Below are 19,869 nucleotides of genomic sequence, written 5' to 3'. Positions count from 1 at the left end.
CAGCCATTATGATGTTTTAACTTAAATAACACAATGAAAGAATTACTAGCAGGTAGCGAAAGAAATTAGGCAGTGTCAGAAGGAAGGAAAGATGAATATTCAATTTTTAGTTTAGAAAACCCTGTGATTGAGATGTAAGAAACATTTTCAGTATCCTAGTCCTTCATGCAAATAGCTCTTTTCAGCAGTAGTACTGAAAATGTATGAAGAAAAAAAGGAGTTAATTTACCATAAAGCTTGTAATTTATTAGAAACATGTGTTACCACAGTGCTCTGTGACATCATTTAAACATTAACAGGCATGACTGATAATCCTTGAAGAAATATTGTAGTGATATGCGATGATAACTCTGTTTCTAATTCCTTAGTTAAGAGTCTAGTAATATATGCTCAACCAGATTGGAATAATATTAATAGCTTTTCTTTACATTTTCTATTCATCTCACATTCAGAGAATATTTCTGTAAAATAGAACACTCATTTCTACTAATCTTTTCCTTCTTACTAGATCTGGAGTGAAAATATGAGCCCATCTGAAATTATGTCATAGGAATCTGTAGAGCAGAGCTTGGGCTATAATAAAACACAGTGCTGTGCTGTAACTGCAGCATATGACCTGAAAACAAACTGTTTGGAGAAAATTTTTACATTATGACACAAACATACTCAAGAGTAGCAATAAGAACATAAAAAAGGACTAAGAAAAGTACACTGAACATATAATATTCTATTAATTCTTCATTTTACAATTTTTAAATTTAATTTTATATTATTATTATTACATTGTAATGTATTTATCTTCTTTCATTGTTTGTAAGCAACCTCAAAATTTCTGGCTACTCAGTCTAAGTCCTTGAAGAAAACTCACTGTTTCACAAGAGATCCACAGATTCATTGTGGCTGGATGTTACAGCCTAATATCATAACATTGTCTTCAGGGTCACTGTGTTCAGGTCACTGTTATAGTATGTCACCAGCAGGTCACAGCTGTTGTACCATGGCAGCATTCTGGTTTTGAGGTACAATGGTGCTCATTGCACTAGAAATACAGATTAATAATTTCTGTAGCAAGCAAGTAGTTATGAGCAGGTAATACTATGCCAGGCTCAAAAGCACTTGAGAATTATTTCAGTAGCTTCATGATATCAAGGCCATTGGGAAATATTGCAGTCTTCTCATCAGACACTGTGTATAAAAACACCTTGCATCTCCTAGCTCAATAATTTATAGCTCAGGGGTTTTTTATTATAGCACTGACATTCCTTGGTCTTATCCAGATACATAGGCTATTTCTAAGAAGCCTGTGAAACGTAGCTAAGAAAAGCAAGTTCATTCCCAATAAACATAACAATTCTGAAGGTGTAAGAGTCTGCATCTGCAGTGGAAAGTAACAGGGTCAGCAAATCCCAGAAAACTGAAAACTACATCAGAGGTTTATCTAACCTGTATTAATGCCAGATTCTCACGAAAAATGCTAAAGTAAGAAATACACAATACCAGTGGGCTCTGGATTGGATATGAGAAGAGTAAAAGGAAATATCTTTATAGCCAGTGGATGGTCTGAGAAAAATCACCCTTTTTGCAATTACTTTCCTCCTTTCCCTTTTACATTATCCCCCATTGCCATCTGGATCTTCAGACCTGTGGACAGCTCCTGAGCATCTCCGGCATGCTGATGTATCTCAGAAGGGTGATGTATACAGCTATGGGATCATTGCCCAAGAAATCATCCTACGCAGAGAGACATTCTACACCGGACACTGCCGGGACAACAGAGGTAATTCCAAAGATTTCTCCTTTATTGCAGCCTTCTGGGATGGTTGTAGCTGTAACTGGCCTATTCTCCATGTTTTGTGAGAGGCACTGTCTCTGATAACTGCTTGAACGGCTGCTCCTTTCTCTGTGTGGTGACTGAAGAGCCTGTTTGAAGGATCTCACTGTGGGGGCAAGTGTCCCTACCTCTGTAAATAAAGTTTGCATTGAGTTTTCTTGCCGTTTCTGTTCCCTTCTCACCTGGAGCAAAGCATTACAGAAGTTAACATTATACAATGCTGTCCGGACTTACTGTAACATTTTGAGACCTCAAAGGTTTTTCTATTATAACTTGTAAACAACATGTAATATGCCATTTATTTTAGGCAGCATAAATCAGCATTGTCAACATAGAACAACAAAAACTCAGCTGCATGACACAAGAACAGTTGGCATTTAAAAACTGGCAATTCAGACTTCATTCAAGGTGGTTCTAATTAACTTTAGCAATTTAACTTCTGTCAGAAAACTCATCTCCTCCTGTAGTGCATCTATTAAGCTCTGTATTGTGCATTTTGTGACATTGTTTTTGAGTGGCTGTTGTGGTCTAAGCCCAGCTGGGAATTAAGGACCATGTAGCCACTTGCTCAACCCCCGCCTCTACTGTCCTTCCCCCTGGTGGAATGAGGAGGAGAATCAAAGTAAAATGTATAGGTTGAGAGAAGAACAGTTAAATAATTGAAAATAAAGAAAAAACAAAACAATAACGATAAATTATAGTAATAATTGATAATAATATGATAATAAATATGCTAATATTATAAATATTATAAATATTATAAATATCTATAAATAAATATTATTATAAATATAATAAAGAGTATGATAATAAAAATGGAAAATGAAGTGGTGAACAATGAAATTGCTCAGTACCTGCTGACCTATACCAGACTCCCCTTCCTGAACGCAGATAATCCTCCCTTCCAGGTAACTTCCCCCAGTTTATATGTCAGGCATGATGTTCTTTGGTGTGGAATATCCCTTTGGTCAGTCTGGGTCACATGTACCGGCGATGTTCTCTCCCAATTTCTTTTGTGTACCCCCTCACTGGCAGAGGACCTGAGACAAGTTAAAAAAAAAAAAAGTCCTTGATTTAGGATAAACAGAACTTAGCAAAATACCAAACCCATTCTAATTCCAAATTCAAAACACAACATGCTAAGAGTTTCTGAGAAAAAATTAACTACCCTAGCTAAAACCAGGACAATATCCCCCCCATCCAGCCCAGTCAATCCCAATTCCCAGAATCCAGGCATCATTATATACTAGAACTGAGAGAAAAAACATGTGAGGGTTTGGGATTTTCCTAGTGACTAACTACAGTTACTAACAACAAATTTAGACATTGCCTTTACCTCTGAGTCATTCTGTTAGATCTGCCTCACATTTAAAACATCTAGAGTAGCAGCTCGACAGCCTAACAGCTCTGAGTCACATTTGAGAAAAATTTCTGGGGCATGTTCATCATCCTACCTTATCACAAATCTGTGTTCATATTTGGGGAAACACAGTTATTGACATCACCAACTCTATAATATAAATGTAGATCTAAACGAGATTAGAAATGGCTGTTCCCCTTAAAGCAAACTCTTCAGGATTCCATGCTTAATAAAAGATAGAGAAAATAAAGCCTTTTTATTCCTATTTCTTGGGAAGAGGCAGGTACAATCCTTATGAATGCAAGAGCTTTACAAATATTGCCAACATGGAGAAAATACAATGCCTTACCTTGCTCATTTTGACTTGTAAAGCAAATCCATAGCAAACTACATTCTTTTAACTGCTTGTTGAGCAGTTGCAGTCTTTTTGTGTTGTGTAAATGGTTATTAAGTTAGCCTTAGACATAATGTTTCCTGGCTTTCCTGAGAACTTGCTGCTCTGTCTTTGACTCTGGCTGTCATAGTGTCATAAACCTGGTTCCTTGTTTTATCTCTGACCTGGATCTTAACGCTGTATTCTGTCCTTTTGGAAAGACTGTCCCTTTCAAACAGCATGAGGTTAATCCATGCAACTTAAAGAATTTGTAGCACCTAAGCTAGGTACCTAACAGCACTTAAGTGATGTTGCTGGAAATGGTTACATATTAGCATGTGAGGTAAGACAACAATAAATTTACTAGGCATGAAATCCATTTGGTAAGTCTGGACCCACTGCAACTTAAAAAAATAATCAGCTTTGTAAATTTCAGCTGAAATTTTACATTTTCAGTTCAGTGAGGAGATTGTTTTCTCCACAAACCCTTTTCCCCATAAAAGCATCATTAGATGTCTAAGATACATAGTGCTGGTCGAATGGCTTCTGGTATTATTCTTGACTTTTGTTTATGCAAGTTAAGTAAAAGATGTTCATCAATTCATCAAATTTCATGTAACAGAAAGGAATTAGTTGTATTACACATTGCTGAAATGGCTCCTCATTTAAATGCCTGATTCATTCATTAGCCAAGATGAGCAAGACAGTGAATCGTGCTTATTCAAACATTTCTGCATTTTGTTTGTGGCATCATCTAACTTTGGAAGACGGTAGCTCAAACTTGGGATGACCATTAATTTACAAATATCCAAGAGAAAAAAAGGGGAGAAAGTACTAAATTTGAGTCAGTGGTAATGGACAAAGAAATGTCCCTGTTGTATGTTAGATTCATTTGGTTTTTAAGTCATGAGAGAAATTCTTTCAATGGCTAGGCTATCAGAAGTTAGTCTCTGCAAAATAGAAGACATGATATTGTTATTTCAGGACAACTGATATAACTGCTTCTCCAGGCTTAAATGACAGCAGCAAAGGCTGGGTTCAGACTTCAAAAGACTTATTTAAAAACCCCATACCTGAGCTCAATCCACCAATGTAGAAAAATGAAGCTTTACTTTCAGATACTCAGTGAGCCAATTTTCTCAACATGAAAATATGTGTCAGTCAACTTAATGTACAATAATAATATTGCTGCTAATGAGAGAGAAGAAGTCCCATTACAAGTATACAGAACTGGATTTCTAATGTGTAGAAGTAAGTAGGTCACAGTGCTCTTCACTGACATCTCTGCAAGAAGCTGCTCCCCATCTGGTTACTCCACTCTTCTGCAGAAACACCTCATTCACTGCTCAAGACAGTGAAATCTTGCCATGTACCAATGCTCAATTCAAGCTGCCTCTTTGTTTCACTACTTTCTGCCACTAATTGCAGTATTGCCAATAGGTGCTGTTACTTCCTCTCTCAGGTGCGTGTCCAAGCATGGAAATCCAGCACATTCCTCCTGCATACATGAGCCCTATACAGACTTTCCTGCCTCCTAGCCCACAGAAGACTTCTCAACAGTTTCTCCACTCTATAGCATTTGGGAGACTCAAGTTTTCTGCTCCTTCTCTAGTGTGTAATTTCTGTACCAAGAAGTTGGAAGCTGCTATATCATTTTGGGGTGATCATGCACATTGGGCATGTTTAGGCATCCGTAGCTGCCCTAGACCAGTGCAATTACAAACCTTCCTCATGTCATTATACACTTCCTTCAGAAAATTGTATCCCAAATATAATCAGACATTATTAACAAATTATCTGTTCTGATCCACAGATCCCATTCAATTTCCCTTTACTTCAGAGGTAAAAAATTACTTCTCTTTTTTAAACACCCCCATTCCCCAGGACTTCTTGAAGTCTGCAGGAGAAAGACAAAGGAAGATGTTTTTGCTTTAGCTCCCTCTTACTTGCTTAAATTGAGTTGTGCAAATGCAGCCTGATTTTGATGTGTTCAGAGTCCAAATAACTTTCATAGAATGGGTTTAATGACTAGGAGTACAAGCGAGTTAACAAATGCAATGCTTTTAACCCATTTATATTAATAGCTTAATTTTAAGGAAGGTAAGCATCTGCAGGATGATTTGAACTGCTCTAATGAGCAGCGTATGTCTCCACACTTTTGATCAAGTTGCAATGGGATTTTCACATTGTTTTTTACTGTAATTATACTTCATGCTGAGATGCACACTAATGATGCCCAACATTCATTTGGAAAGATGCCATGACCATGTCTACTGTGACCAGTAAATACTCATGTACATTTCTATTAATTTTACTTTCAGGGACCTTCAAGCCAACCTGTTTTGGTCCTGTGCCATGTATTTAGAAAGGCTCCAAAGTTGAAATTCACATCAAAATGAGGGAATTGTCATCAAGACTTCTGTTTTTACAGTACCTTGTAACATTGCAGACTGTTATACACAATAAATGTCCTTCTTATGCTTTTTTGTTTAAAACTTTTATCTTTTTCATGTACTAGAGAAACTTTACAGAGTGGAGAGTGGCAAAGGAGCAAAGCCTTTCCGACCAGACCTGACCTTGGAAACAGTGGGAGAAAGACAGATAGAAGTAAGCTAATAATTAATGCAGCCATTTTCTGGGTGAAGGGTGGAAGTCTTGGCCAAACTAAAGCCTATGTTTGGGCTTCCTTCATGGCAAGGTGAAAGTTGTTTATTTTATGTCAAATGCCCTAACTTGTGGGAAGAAATTGCATTCTGTAGTTGTTACCAGCAATGTGAAATACAACTCATGGAAATTATTTCACTGGAAAGAAACAGACACTTATATGGTGCCACTCTTCTGACCTACTTTAGATATCCTTGAGATGGGATGAATTATAGTATAGTATACCTCTCTCCACTGTTATAGCCCCTGTGGCTTCTTGCTCAGGTGAAAATGTTTGTGTTATAGATATTCACATATTCAGCAATCAATCCCATTTTTTTTGGCTGAATCACCAGTTTCAGAAAAAATCCGAAACATGGGATATATAATTACCACATGGAATTACCATGGAAATATATTTACTACAGCATTTACCACCATGTCAGTAACTGTGTCTGACACCAGTCTGCAAGACTGGATCCATTTACTTGCCTTTCATTTCCGTATTGCAAATTCAACTTAAGATCATGTCACTAGTCATCACAGAGTTAAGATGCCTGCAATGAGTGTTCTAACCATAGGTTCAAGACAGCTAGTCACACAATTAAATACGTTGCTAGTCAAGAGTAACCAGAAATTCCCTAATGGGCTAGTGCTGTTAAGCACTACTCTCTGTCTATATTCATTACTCAGGTCGACTTTTCCTTAAATTTTTGTTTGAAGGTATATACACTAGTGAAGAGCTGCTGGGAGGAAGATCCAGAGAAAAGGCCTGACTTTAAGAAAATTGAGAGTACCCTGGCTAAAATATTCAGGTGAGCAGCAGGGGCTTTGTTTTTTAAGATGCTCCACATTCCTCCTCTATTAGAAAGCTCATATTTTTAAGTGTGTAAATTGATGTGACTATGATTCAGTCAGTGGAAAACATTGTGTCTTCACTTAGATCCTCTTTTATTCTTTGGCAGAAAAGTAGGTGAGCATGTGCATATTTTATGTATACATACACCTGTGTACAATGTACTAGCTGAGTGAGGATGAGATGATCACCATACCTCAAACTGGTACAGTATGAAAATAGCAAGCTGGATAATTAGGGATTTAAACCAATCAAGTAATTCCCTCCCTGTCTCTAGTAAAGAGTTGGATGACTCATGTCATTTAAGTTTTGGTAAATTAATGCACATAAATGTTTGAACGATTTGAAAGTTTGGATGGTCCCAAGTTAAGCTGACTAGAAATGTTGAGTTGTAACTCACAAGAAGTATTAATTACAGGGCTTTGGTGGTACAAAGTTGTGGGAAAATAATAAGGGTCATGGATGGATAAACCCTGTGTGGTTACGCAGGCCTTTCACCTGAACAGTGTGGCTTTGTTCCTGCAGAATTTTGCTGGAATTAATTATTCCAATGACCAAACTGTGAGCTTTTAATCACTTCTCCTGGCACATTGCTCCTGAGCTTTTAAGTCTCTCCCCATCAACAAATCCCAACAGCATCATTTTACACTTTACATGGGCAGGACAGTTGTACTATGCATAACTGAATGTATCAGCTGAATAACCTTTCTACAGCTGAGTATAGAGGCCTCCTGGTACAGCTCCTAAGCCTCCATCCTACATAAGCAAAGAAGTTGCCTCTTGTCACATGCAATAAGGTGTTCTTCTCATGTGTATCTAAGATGATGCATCCCTGATGCAAAATTTATTTAAAGTAAGACTGATTTAGGAGTCCTGTTGGATACAATACTAATCTGACTCTTCCAGTCAGCCTTGTCACAATTACTTCCAGACTCCTTTGGTGAGTGTAGGCTGCCCAGACAAAAATGGGGGTTGAGTGGCTCATGGCTTCTGCTTCCAGGGGTTAGTAGGCTTGAGTTGGCAGGATTTTGTGAGTAAAATTAGTCTTAATTCTTCTGGCTGAAGTCCCCATCTAAACATTATGTGCAATTTTCTACCTATTATTTTTAGCTTCCTCTCAGAATCTGAGCTTCTCAGTTACTTTTTACAAATGAATGTTCCTGGGTTACCTAAAGTAATCTGGAATTGACAATATTATCAGGATTAGGTGATTGAAGGGTGCTCTGAGAATTACCAGCTCCAACTGACAAATGTGGATTACAGACTTCGATTCATTTATGTAAGGCCTCCAAGCAAGCAAAAGAATGATGTACTTTATGCACTTTGAGGCACTTTGCGTTCTCACTACATGGAAGTCAAACACTAGAGAAGTTTTCTGTTGCTTTTTTGCCTCCTTTTAGCTGCTCCCAACAATGTACATCTATCAGTCTTTCTTCTTGACTCCTATGTAATTCTGTTATTTGCAGTAATTTCCATGGCCAGACCAATGAGAGCTACATGGATACCCTGATCCGGCGACTACAGTTGTACTCCCGGAACCTGGAACACCTGGTTGAAGAAAGGACAGAGCTGTACAAAGCAGAGAGGGACAGAGCAGACAGACTTAATTTCATGTTACTTCCAAGGTAACTGGCCAGGAGGATTTTCGCTGGCATTTTATTTACATACACCTGATTATTGCAGAGTAGGGGACAGGATTATTGTTTATGTTCTATTTTCTTCCCATCTAATCTAATCCTGCAAGGAAAGAAAGGAGAAGCAGCTGTCCCTGAGCTCTCCACCCTATAGAGAGAGTTTCATGCCAAGATGGTACTGGGATCCATTATCTTCCTCAACATTCCTTCATGCACAGGATTCCCCTTTCCGGCACAAGCCTCTCTTTTACTGCCTTCCAGGGAGCACATATCTACAGTGATCCCACATCACAGAGCTCTGCTCTGCTCCAGCACCTTGCTGGTTACAAGGAGTGTCTTCAACTGAAGAGCAGGAATGGAGTCAAACTTCAGGCTGGGGTTTAGCAACGCAAGAGAGGAGCTGAGGTTGGCTGGGCTGTACTGGGTTGGATGGATTCTTCAGAGTATGCTGTAGTATAACTATTATTGACATTCTAAGATTGGTATTGCACACATTTGGAATAGTAAAACTATCCTGGTATGCCATTACTAGTTTCAAGGGTATTTCAGTAGTCAGGTTACTGATTTTATGACTCATCACACACACACACACACACACACACAAAAAGTGTTCAGTCCAGTTTTGAGGAAAATCAGGAATGATCTGGCTGTATAGACAGTGCAACAAGGAATTAACGTCTCCTTCCACTGTGTTGTTCTTACCACACTGTTACTGTTTCATTGTAGATGGAACACAGCATTATGCAAAAGCTATAATTTTCTGGGTCTCTTTCAGTTCCTCTCTTCTAATATCACCACTAGGAACAGATATTTCCCTGAATTTAGAATTGCAAGAAAAAGAAGGTCCCTCTTGAATAGACATTGACGGTCATGATATTGAATTTTTCTTCCATAAATTACCTAAGATATCTTATCTGAAAACAGGATGAGTTGATGTTATTATTATAATGAAATTACTTCTGTGCTGGAAAAAAAGAAAAATATGTCTGTTCTTACTTATTGTATGGGTAGAATATAGGTCTACACGTCAGGAATTTCAGAATTTCAGTTTTAAATTTGATTCAATATCCCTGTTTCTGACCTTAACCAAGAAGCTCAGTTGCCTGTGTCTCAGTTTCCTCATGGCTATTCACACGCGTGGATTTGGAAAGTCTGTAAGTACTTTGAGGTCCCTGGCTGAAAGGCATTATGGGCATCTAAAATGTGATTACAATGGCAGTTTTTAGCAAACTGTTTAATGTTTCCTACACAGAAAGCAATACTGTGATAGGGTTGCATGAAAAAATACCTTTAATAGTAAACACCAGTCACCTGTGTTCCTGCCTTCTCTATTTCCACAGGCCAGTAGTAAAATCTTTGAAGGAGACTGGCCTGGTAGAGCCAGAGCTGTTTGAAGAAGTCACTATCTACTTCAGTGACATTGTTGGCTTCACCACGCTCTGCAAATACAGCACCCCTATGGAGGTGGTAGATATGCTTAATGATATCTACAAGAACTTTGACCACATTCTTGACCATCATGATGTTTACAAGGTGATTACCTCTGTACTTCTGCTCATTTACAAGCAGTGGACACACAAATCAAATTGCATGATGTGGATTTGGGAACCTGCCTTCTAAGCAAAGCAAAACAGAGAAAAACAGATCAGGATTACTTCATTTAAATATGCTTTCACTATGCCTACTTATACCAAGTTTCCTACAGTAGGTGGTCACACATTCATTAACTGGAATGTTGGGTATAGTTATAAACACTCATAAACACAAATGGTGTCGGCTACCTTAAACTAATCAATCCTGCTGTCAGGGGAAGAAATGTTTAGTCATGAACAAGAAGATCTGATAAAATCTTTCTACTTTTAACTAAATATGTACTTTTCTATGTCTGGAAATAGTGAGTTCTGATTTTATTTCCATAGGTGGAGACTATTGGTGATGCTTACATGGTGGTGAGTGGTTTACCAAAGAGGAATGGCAACCGGCACGCAGTGGACATCTCCATGATGGCTCTGGACATCCTCAGCTTTATGGGATCTTTTGAACTGAGACATCTGCCAGGGCTGCCTGTTTGGATTCGCATTGGAATTCACTCTGGTACACAGTAGTGCTAGATCAACAGCGACAATATTGTTGCCTGGTTTTGCACAGAATTAATACCCACACAAGATCTGGTAATACACCATACACAACTGCCCTCCTCATGAAGAATCAGGTTGAAAAAAAAATGTTCATAGAAGAAGAGTAACAGAAGCAAATAAGTGACTATTTTGCTCCTGCTATAGTGAAATAGCCCACAGCCATTAATTCACAGCATAAGTCAGTAGCTAGGATGAGCAACAGCCACTGTTCCTGGTGTGATTAAACCAGTTGTATCAAATAAGCCTTCACAGATCATTTTTCTCTGACTGAAGCTGAGATCAGTCATGGCCAGCTATGCTTATCTAGGCAAAAAATGCAAGCCTGTGAGTCTGTGTGGGACTTAATGTTTTTAATTTACCTATGAAAATACTTTTTGTCAAAGGGGAACTCCAGATAGCACAACAACTTTGGGAAAATCCTCAACCACCTCAACACCAGCTGCAAGGGGAGGAACACATCAGAGAAAGTGACTGAGGCACTGGGAAGCCTCTTGAGGCGCCATTATTCGCCGTTGTATAATGAAGCTTATTCTATTTTTCTCTTCCTTCCAAACCTGACAGTTAATAAATGTACTTCTTTATTTTTGCATAGAAATTGTGCTTACATACAATTAACACTGTGCAGCTTTATATGACCTTACTGGCTTATGCAAGAAAAACAGAGGTAGGCTTGGTTTGTAGTGGGAGACCACAAGATACTGTGGGAAGTGAGGTAAAAAGTGTTGCCATTGGTGAGGAATGCTGAGTTCTCCCAGGCACTACACTGCTATGCAACAGTGACACTGTTAATAAATAACAAATAAATCAAGTCTCTTGATTCACCCTTTTTATCTCCCTGCATCCCATTTCTAGGTCCATGTGCAGCTGGTGTGGTTGGAATAAAAATGCCTCGTTACTGTTTGTTTGGAGATACAGTAAACACAGCTTCGCGAATGGAATCCACAGGCTTGCGTAAGGATTTAATTTTAGCTGTCAGTGTAACAGGACCAAAGGCTATTGGTTAGTTTGTGACCCATGTGTCTGTTTTCAGCTGAGAACAATTTATTATCAGCTTGCAGAAGTTTTAAAGATAAAGAAGCCATATTTGTTTTGATTACCAATTATTTAATTGTCCAAAGTGACAGTGGGCACTTCACTGGGCAATGAAGGATTCTTCCTTGTTTATGCTTCAGTCCTGGTAACTGGGTGTTTGTAGGCTGGTTCACTGCCTGAATTCCTCTGGAAGATACGATATTTATATGTCTGGAATTTAATTTACTCTATGAACTATAGATTTTAGTTTGACCTAGAATTGTATTACAGCTTTGTTGTGTAAATATACTTTGTTGTGTATTTTAAGTTGAAGCAATTATGTCATCAACTTCACCATTAGGGAACTGTGGCAAGAGCCAGTTTTTCCTCTTGCTGCCCAGTGTCTTCACAAGAGCATTCTCTATGTAGGTCACTCACAATTACTCTTTTCCCTTTTGACACCTAACTACTACAGATACCATTGTCACCTGTATTTCAGATCAAGGGCTGTACCAGCTATTCCTGCTTGGATATGCTCTGTAGTGGAGTCAGATTTTTCATACAGCAGTGTAATTGCTTCTCATTTAATTTGGCTCACAGAATTTATGATGATAACAGTTGAAGGAGCTTCTGTTATAGCACCAGTTTTCACATTTACTTAATGCATGTGAGATGTTTCCAAGCTGAGATTTCATTGTATTTATTTTTTTAGCTTTAAGGATTCATGTAAGTGGTTCCACAATTAACATCCTGAAAAGAACAGACTGCCAATTCCAGTACGAAGAGAGAGGAGAAACATACTTGAAGGTAACCTTTACAATGTGCAAGCATGAACACGAAGAGGAATAGTAAAAAGTATTGTATAGCTGAGAGTACCCCAGAACTTAATTAACAGCTGGGGAACAAGGATTACTGATCAATTGGTATCACAGTCTCTAGTGGTAGAAGACACTTCTATAATGACAACGAAGGCAATGAAGAGCTCCCTCACTCATACAGTAAGGCAACATAAAGATGTGGAGAGGAAATGAAACATACCATTTAGAACAGAAGATTGTAGAGTGAAGTCATCTGAAAGGGAAGCTGAACCTAATGTTAATTTGTTAATGCTCCAATATCTACCAATCCATATATTTCAATCTATTACACTTGTCTGTCCTTAAGAGTTGATGGCAGGCAGCACAACCTACCTCTCCCACAACTTGTGTTTCAGGTCATGGAACAAGGAAGTGAGTGTGTAGCTGCATCTTCTCCATTCTTCTCACATCTAATTTGTAGTCCCTTGCTGTGAGCATCAGTTACTGAAAAGAAGCAAAGGCAAACGTGTCAATGTGCAATAGGATATTATTTAAGTAAACTAACTACAGGAAATTGCATTCTAATCACAAAACTGTGCTCTCTCTTCTTTGTCATATATATTTAGGGCAGAGGAACAGAAATTACCTACTGGTTGACGGGTACTGAGGACAAGAAATACAATCTCCCAACACCTCCTTCTGTGTAAGATGGTCTTTTTATAAGAAAAGGGAGGAGGAATTCCTATTCTTTGTGCTTAGCCTTTATTGTTCCTCCTTGGCACTTGTTGATTTTTTATACCATCGAATTTGCCTTCAATTGTTAGAGGTTTAATAGTGTATGTGCATATAAACATGTAAATATTCATTACATGGGACTATGTGTGTCCTGAAGGTTGTTTGTCTATATAAACGTTTAGCAGATTATTTGCCTTGGAAAGGATGTAAGACTTAAAGGACAAGTTGTTGATGTGATAAGAGCAAGAGATGGACAGGAAAATAGGAAACTAATATTCCCACAAGTTTAGTCCTAGTGGCACCTGTGGGTCACACTACAGGACGAGGATAACCACAACTCAGTGTGCAGCTCTATAATACCATGTTATGCCTGTGAGCTCTTGTGGAGGAATTTGTAAGAGGAATGAAACTTGCACGATTTCAAGTACTATTCTGCTACAACAGGTGGGCAAAGTTACTGTAGTACTGCGCAGGAATAAAGCCTTTAAAAATTAAACAAGAGCTTACTTTCTAACATTTAGAGAAGGTATTGGTAAAAAAAAAATGAGGTTGATGTTCTGGAACTGAGCCATCATTTTTTCATTAGAATTTAATAAAATACAGCAATAGTGGAAGTGATGTTTTGGAGCAACTATGCAAAATTGAAGTCAGGATAACTTGTTGCCTTTTTTTAGTATATTTTGCATATGAATACTTCTTTATTTCCTGCAAACTCACTAAATGTGGAAGTTCCTCACTTTCTGCTCTAAACACCTGTGTACAGTCACTTCACTAAGTGGGAATTTGTTGCCACCTGCTTTGAAATGACAGTGTATCATTACAAATTGAAGCCATGATATTGCAAATTGGTGTTTGCCAGATACATGGGGATCCCTTGTCCTGAAACACATAAGGAAATGCTACAGCTTGCATCTACTGTAAGTTTTGAGTCTTACACAGTGTGTCCTTTGCACAAATAAAATTCTCTGTCCATTTATTCCCTAAGAGAAAAGAGGAGATTAAGTGGAATATGAGGGTTTTCTCAGGGAATTTGCAAAATAGAAATAATCCAAATTTTAATCTGCTATAGAATCTCATGAACTTTGTTATTTTTTACATGGAAAGTACAAGTGTTTGGGCTGAGCAGGAAATACTGTCAAGACTACCTGATGATACACCTCTTTTGTAAACTCAGAACTTCTTTTTTTGAAATTAATATGATCTGTTGAGACTACCAGAATTATTGAATTGGCGATCTTCTGGAATTCAGAGATACTGTTAAAAGTACCTCTTGAGCTGGATCACAGTGATGTTTTTGTATTCGCTTCCTCACATACAATTGCCCCTTAAAAACCGTCATCTGTGGGGTACTCCAGCAAAAGCCAAATACACTGAAGAATTTTCTGAAACAATGGCAACTCTATTACTGAAGGCCACTTGACGTTGAATAGGTAAAGTCTTGGTGCCAGTAACTGTGTTGAGAGCTAAAAACGATTTTGGTTAGGATTGAATCTAATTTGTGTCTTCCTTTTTGTGCAAGTGATCGTAACTTTTTAAGGTCAATAATGACACAGCTCCTCAGACCTCTTGTGCAAAGACACTGATCCATACTATGTGAAACCCACATGAAAATCCTGACTCCTGTTCCCAAATTCAGAACCGGAATTTGGTCCTGCCCACAGTTTTTATCAGTAGTGTGTGAATGTCATTAAGAAAAACATGGGAATAGAAATGTTCAAAAATCTCTGGGACCTGAGGATCACTAAAAACATGTGAATCACTGATTTTTTTTTTTTTTTCCCCCCCCATCCTGTTGATTTTAGGGAGAATCAGCAGCGGTTACAAGATGATTTAGCAGAAATGATAACCAATAGTCTTCAGAAAAGGGAGAATGAAGGATCCAAGGCACAGGAGCTTTCACGGGTAGGTAGCTGCCGATCAGGTACCCTGGAATACCTGCAACTGGTCAGCACGGAGAATTTTACCACATATGTTTAAAACTGGATGTCTAGCGTGACTCAAAAAGCTGCAGCAACTTTCTGGACAACTTCATGTGGAGGCTGGAGGCTTATAGACTCAGTTAAAGGAAAAAGAAAACACCTTTTCAAGCATCCTATTTACCGTCTGACCTGCTATAAGTAAATCAAACCTCTCGTCACTGTAACATTGGAATTGTTGGATGACTTCGATAGGGCACATGCAGCATGATTTGGGGTAAATGAAAGTGTTTGCACTTGAGTCTGGAAAATAGTGAGGGTTTTTGTTGTAGTTATTTTTTTTTAAACTGTGATAGCCTGTTCAATAATCCACTTCTGAAAATATTCACAGCAAAACCTTAATCTGTTATGACCTTTAGATGTTGTATCTAATCTGTAATTTTTATTTGAAGAAAGATTTGGTGCAATATATCTGAAAATATAATTAAATATATCATATGTAAAATCTGGATATGTTGCTATTTTGTTTCTTCTGCTGTTTTCCTCTGTGTTTTCTGTAATCAAGCTCACTTTGTTCAAGAGACAACACTTCTGTTATTTACACTAGGAGATTATTCCAGAAGTATTGTTTCTAAAGTTTATCTGAATCTCCTGGGCCTGAAAAATGAAACTCTCTCATTCTTGCAAAACAAGACACTTTCATATCTTTTCACCACTTCTGCTTCTGCCCCCAAACCAGAAGTGAAACAGAAATTAAGGAAATAAAATTATCTGGACTTCTTAACCTCAGACCTTTTCAATTCAACTTTTGGATGCAGTTTTGCAGTCAAGCAGGTTTTACTCAGATGACTCGTTTTTCAACTGACACTATGGCACTGGTATTAAGAGACAGCTTTAAAAAGCAACAAAAGCACAGGGGCTGCATGTAAAATAAAATCAGTACTCACATGAAGAAATAACATCTAGCGAGTGAATAACATCTGCTTTTGCAAGGGCCTTTTGTGCGTTCTTGGCTTTCAAAGCGGAACTACTTCCACCATTGTCAAATATTGGTCAGTATTCAAACAATAAAATTGGTGCAAAAATCATTATTTTATAGTTTTGAACAGCATTTTTGCTCAACTAAACAACATAAAAAGAATTAAAATAGAGCAATCCAATTGCCTGTTTTTTCTTTTTAAAAGAAGCTGGCTTTGTAAGAACACACACACACATCAAAAGAACAATGTAGATGTAAATAGATCTGAAGTGCAAAGATTACTGGAAAAATTAAATAATGAGGTTCTGTAGGGCTTATACTCTCACCTAATAAATGTAAATTCCTACACTTATGATACACAATACAGAAAAATAGCAGAAAGTTTGTACCCACAGCATTCACATTATATATAACCAATCTGAAACTGGCATTAATACTATACCATCCTCTGTCTGTGTCCTAATGGAAACATTCATTGGGATGAGGATAGGAAAAAAACCCAAACCCCTGATGTGCTAAAACTGGTTTGTATTAAAAAGAGTATGAGTACAACAAAAATATAAAGTCTGCTATTTCCTACCTCATGGTGCCAATCAAGAAGCTTTGTGTCCCGGTTCTTGGGTGTGACTGCTGATCTACTGGGCTCTGCTAGGCTATTCTGGTTGTTGTAGCAGAAACACTCAGCAAGTGTAGCTGCAATGTAGTGACAAATGCTGGACTCATCAAGCATGAAGACGACCACTATGATTACTCCCAGCAGAGCTGTTCTGATCTTTGAAGTGATACAAGTGACCTAACTTCTCTTTTTAAAGAAGAGTTTTATGGGTTCCATCCTTGACACCCCTGAGATACAAATTATTTCAGAGCACGTCTGCTGACGTTGAGAGAATAACTTCAAACAGTGCTTAGTTTTCAGCAACCCTTGTCTTTCCAGTGTTCTTCAGATAATAAATGTTGTATCATTTTGTGAAGAGAAATAGTTACCTTAGCAATGAGTTGATGGACCCATCTTCTGGTAGATTTCTTTTTCACGTGGTTATGTACCTGCAGGTATCTGTTACCTACACATCAAAATAAAATCAACTTTGACTACTCTTTCAAAAAATCCTGGTTTCTGGTTTAAATGTCTATTTTTTCCTTCTCTCTATGTGAAAACTAGCCCAGAACAAAGCAGTGATAGGAATGGAAGGATCCCTGCAGCCTGGAGATACAGTGCTCCTACCCTGGGCTTGAGGCCAAGACTTGCTACTTGGCCTGAACTGGTTGGCATGTGACCTTGTTACATGAGGCTATTACAGGCACCGGTATCAAATTCAAACTGTCTCAAACAATTACTGAAACACAAACTCCAAATTATGGTCCTTTTAGGATAATGGCAGAATATCTAACACTGGGCGAGACAAAAACGCAGTGCCTCAAAATGGTCTGAATCACGGGTGCAAAGGAAAACCCCACGGAAAGCTGTCTGTCTGTAAACCCTAGGAAAAGTTCTGTCCCTCGTTTCTTCTGCTGGGACACACACAGCAGTTGCTGTTCCCAACAGGGCTGAAAGCTGCCCTTCCCGTGATACAAAACGCATAGTTTGGCAAGGCATCGCCCAACTCCTCTTGTGTCTTTTCGGAGGCGTTTCTTAGTAAACCTTCGCCCCTTTTAGGTTAATCACCCTGGGGAAGCCCAGGGGACCCACAGGCACCTGCCTGGGGACCCGTCTTCACTACCCTGCGGGGCCGGACCTCGGCCAGGAGTGATTCCCACACCTCAGCCAGGCCTTGGGGTCTCCAAGCCGGTATCGGGGCAGGAAGAATGCCGCCGCTCCCGGGACAGATCCCGGCGAGCGGCGCTGGGAGCAACCGTCCCGGGCAGGGCCACCTCCAGCACGGGTCGCCGCGGCCGGGGCGGGCGCCGGAGGAGGCGGGGGCAGTGGCGAGACCTGCCCTGAGCGAAGGAACTTCTTAAAGCCCCGCCGCCTCCCGGCTCTCGGAGGAGGTGCGGGGGAGCGGTGGCATGGCCCGGGTGGGTGGCGGCGTGGGCCGCTGCTGCTGGGCGCTCGTCCTCCTGTGGGCGGCGGCGGGCGGCCGCGCAGGTGAGGCGAGCGGGGGCGCGGGGGACGGCCGGCCAAAGCCCCCTCGCCGTGGTGGGCGGGACGAAAGGAGGTATCGGGGCTGCCCCGCGAGTGTCCCCAGCCCCGGGGTTGCCGGGCAGTCGGGAGCGGTAGCCCGGCCCGGGCTCGGCGGCAGCGGAGGCGGCGCGGCTCTCCCGGGGTGGAGAGAGGGGGGTCGCACACCGCCTGTGGCAGCCGCGCTTCCTCCTCGTGCGGCCGGGGACGCGGGTGCGGCGCCGCCGGACCCCCGCTCCCCACGGCGGGACCCCGCAGGCCGGCCTGGCTCTGCCCCCTCAGGCGCTGCCCCGCGGGCACCTCGTGCCCCGGCGGCCGGGCCGGCGCGGCCGTGCTGCCTCGTGGGTGTTCGGTACGGGCGCTTTCTAAACATCCTCCCGGTTCCCAGAGGGGGCGCGGGGAATCAAACCGAGTATCCAGCAGGTGGGAAATTACCTTGAGCTCCCAGCCGAGCCTGTTTTCAATGTCATACGCCGGCACGGGAATCATTTAGGATGAAGACTACGCTGTGGTGCTGTAGCCTACAGCATGCTGCAACTTGTGAGCAGAGTTTTACTGCTACCGTGTGGGTGTCGGGCACGGTTTGTGCTTCAGAGCTCACACGGAATTCCAGAGTGGTTTGACTTGGAAGAGACCTTAAGGATCATCTTGTTCCAACCACACTGCCTCGGACAGGGACACAGTGTCTCGCTCTTGTGCTGCTTTCAGTAAATTCTGAAAGTTTTCAGGGCTGCATTATCTTCCAGGAATTTCCCAGTTAATGTATTAAGTGCCACAAACCAAGGAGAAATTCACGTAACAGTTGTTTCAATGTGTGCAAAATTTTATGAGCATATAATTTTGTGGGCCGTCCTGTCTCACCTTGCAGACATACTTTAAAAACTCTACCTGGACTGGCAAAAGCTTCAGTTAGGAGGATGGAAGGGAGGGTCAGCTGTGAATTATCTAGAGGAAATGGAAGGAAGTTTAGGGTATGAGGTAGTTTCACCTAATGCCCAACTGATTTCTCGCATCATAATTGAATTACTGGTAGAAAACTACAAAGGAGCAAATAGCTTTTAGGCTATTTAACAGAGTAAATGGTTTTCATCATTGTGAATTGTCTAGATTCTGTTGTTTTGGGTTTTTTTAATTGGCTCATTGTTCTTTAGCATTTTGAATGCCTTGAATATGATTCATCATGCACCTTGGAAAATGTTTCTGGAGAATGTTCTTTAATATGACTTAAATTGAGGTGCTCTGTGATTAGTGAAGCTACTTGTTGAATAGTTATTTTTGTTTCCTCTGGGTGACCTATACTAGGTACCTATAACTGTTTTGGCAAATTTGCTGCATTTGCTAGGCTTAACTAGTAAGTATCCTTTTGAACATGAAAACCATACAAGACTGAAACTCTTAATTGATAGGTCACATTTGAATATTGCTTTTCACTGATGTAAACACAATTCAGGGGATTAGGCTTCAAATAATGACAGGCCTG

At 40.0% G+C, this 19,869-nt stretch overlaps 2 protein-coding genes and 1 long non-coding RNA gene across 3 annotated transcripts in view; 2 read left to right on the top strand and 1 right to left on the bottom strand.

The window, feature by feature from the left end:
• Positions 1–15,706, top strand: part of GUCY2C (guanylate cyclase 2C) — a 44,324-nt gene extending 28,618 nt beyond the window's left edge. Inside the window, exons 18-27 of the mRNA XM_066183554.1 lie at positions 1,640–1,777; positions 6,083–6,171; positions 6,931–7,022; positions 8,530–8,688; positions 10,038–10,230; positions 10,617–10,791; positions 11,688–11,786; positions 12,559–12,653; positions 13,270–13,346; positions 15,181–15,706. Coding sequence (XP_066039651.1) covers positions 1,640–1,777; positions 6,083–6,171; positions 6,931–7,022; positions 8,530–8,688; positions 10,038–10,230; positions 10,617–10,791; positions 11,688–11,786; positions 12,559–12,653; positions 13,270–13,346; positions 15,181–15,355 — 1,292 coding nt within the window. The 3' untranslated portion in view covers positions 15,356–15,706. The remainder of the gene's footprint in view (positions 1–1,639; positions 1,778–6,082; positions 6,172–6,930; positions 7,023–8,529; positions 8,689–10,037; positions 10,231–10,616; positions 10,792–11,687; positions 11,787–12,558; positions 12,654–13,269; positions 13,347–15,180) is intronic.
• Positions 277–18,878, bottom strand: LOC136289607 (uncharacterized). The gene is made up of 5 exons (XR_010720817.1): positions 18,825–18,878; positions 17,258–17,334; positions 13,037–13,147; positions 2,686–2,871; positions 277–2,013 (listed from the first exon to the last, which is right to left on the bottom strand). It is a non-coding gene; the product is annotated as an uncharacterized lncRNA (long non-coding RNA).
• PLBD1 (phospholipase B domain containing 1) overlaps positions 18,251–19,869 on the top strand; it is a 38,067-nt gene continuing 36,448 nt past the window's right edge. The window contains exon 1 of the mRNA XM_066183551.1: positions 18,251–18,356. Coding sequence (XP_066039648.1) covers positions 18,278–18,356 — 79 coding nt within the window. The 5' untranslated portion in view covers positions 18,251–18,277. The remainder of the gene's footprint in view (positions 18,357–19,869) is intronic.

The sequence above is a fragment of the Chamaea fasciata genome, unplaced genomic scaffold, assembly GCF_029207755.1.
Source record: "Chamaea fasciata isolate MVZ Bird 193981 ecotype frontalis unplaced genomic scaffold, bChaFas1.0.hap1 SCAF_5, whole genome shotgun sequence".
NCBI lineage: Eukaryota > Metazoa > Chordata > Aves > Passeriformes > Sylviidae > Chamaea > Chamaea fasciata.
This window is presented reverse-complemented; position numbering and strand designations above follow the sequence as displayed.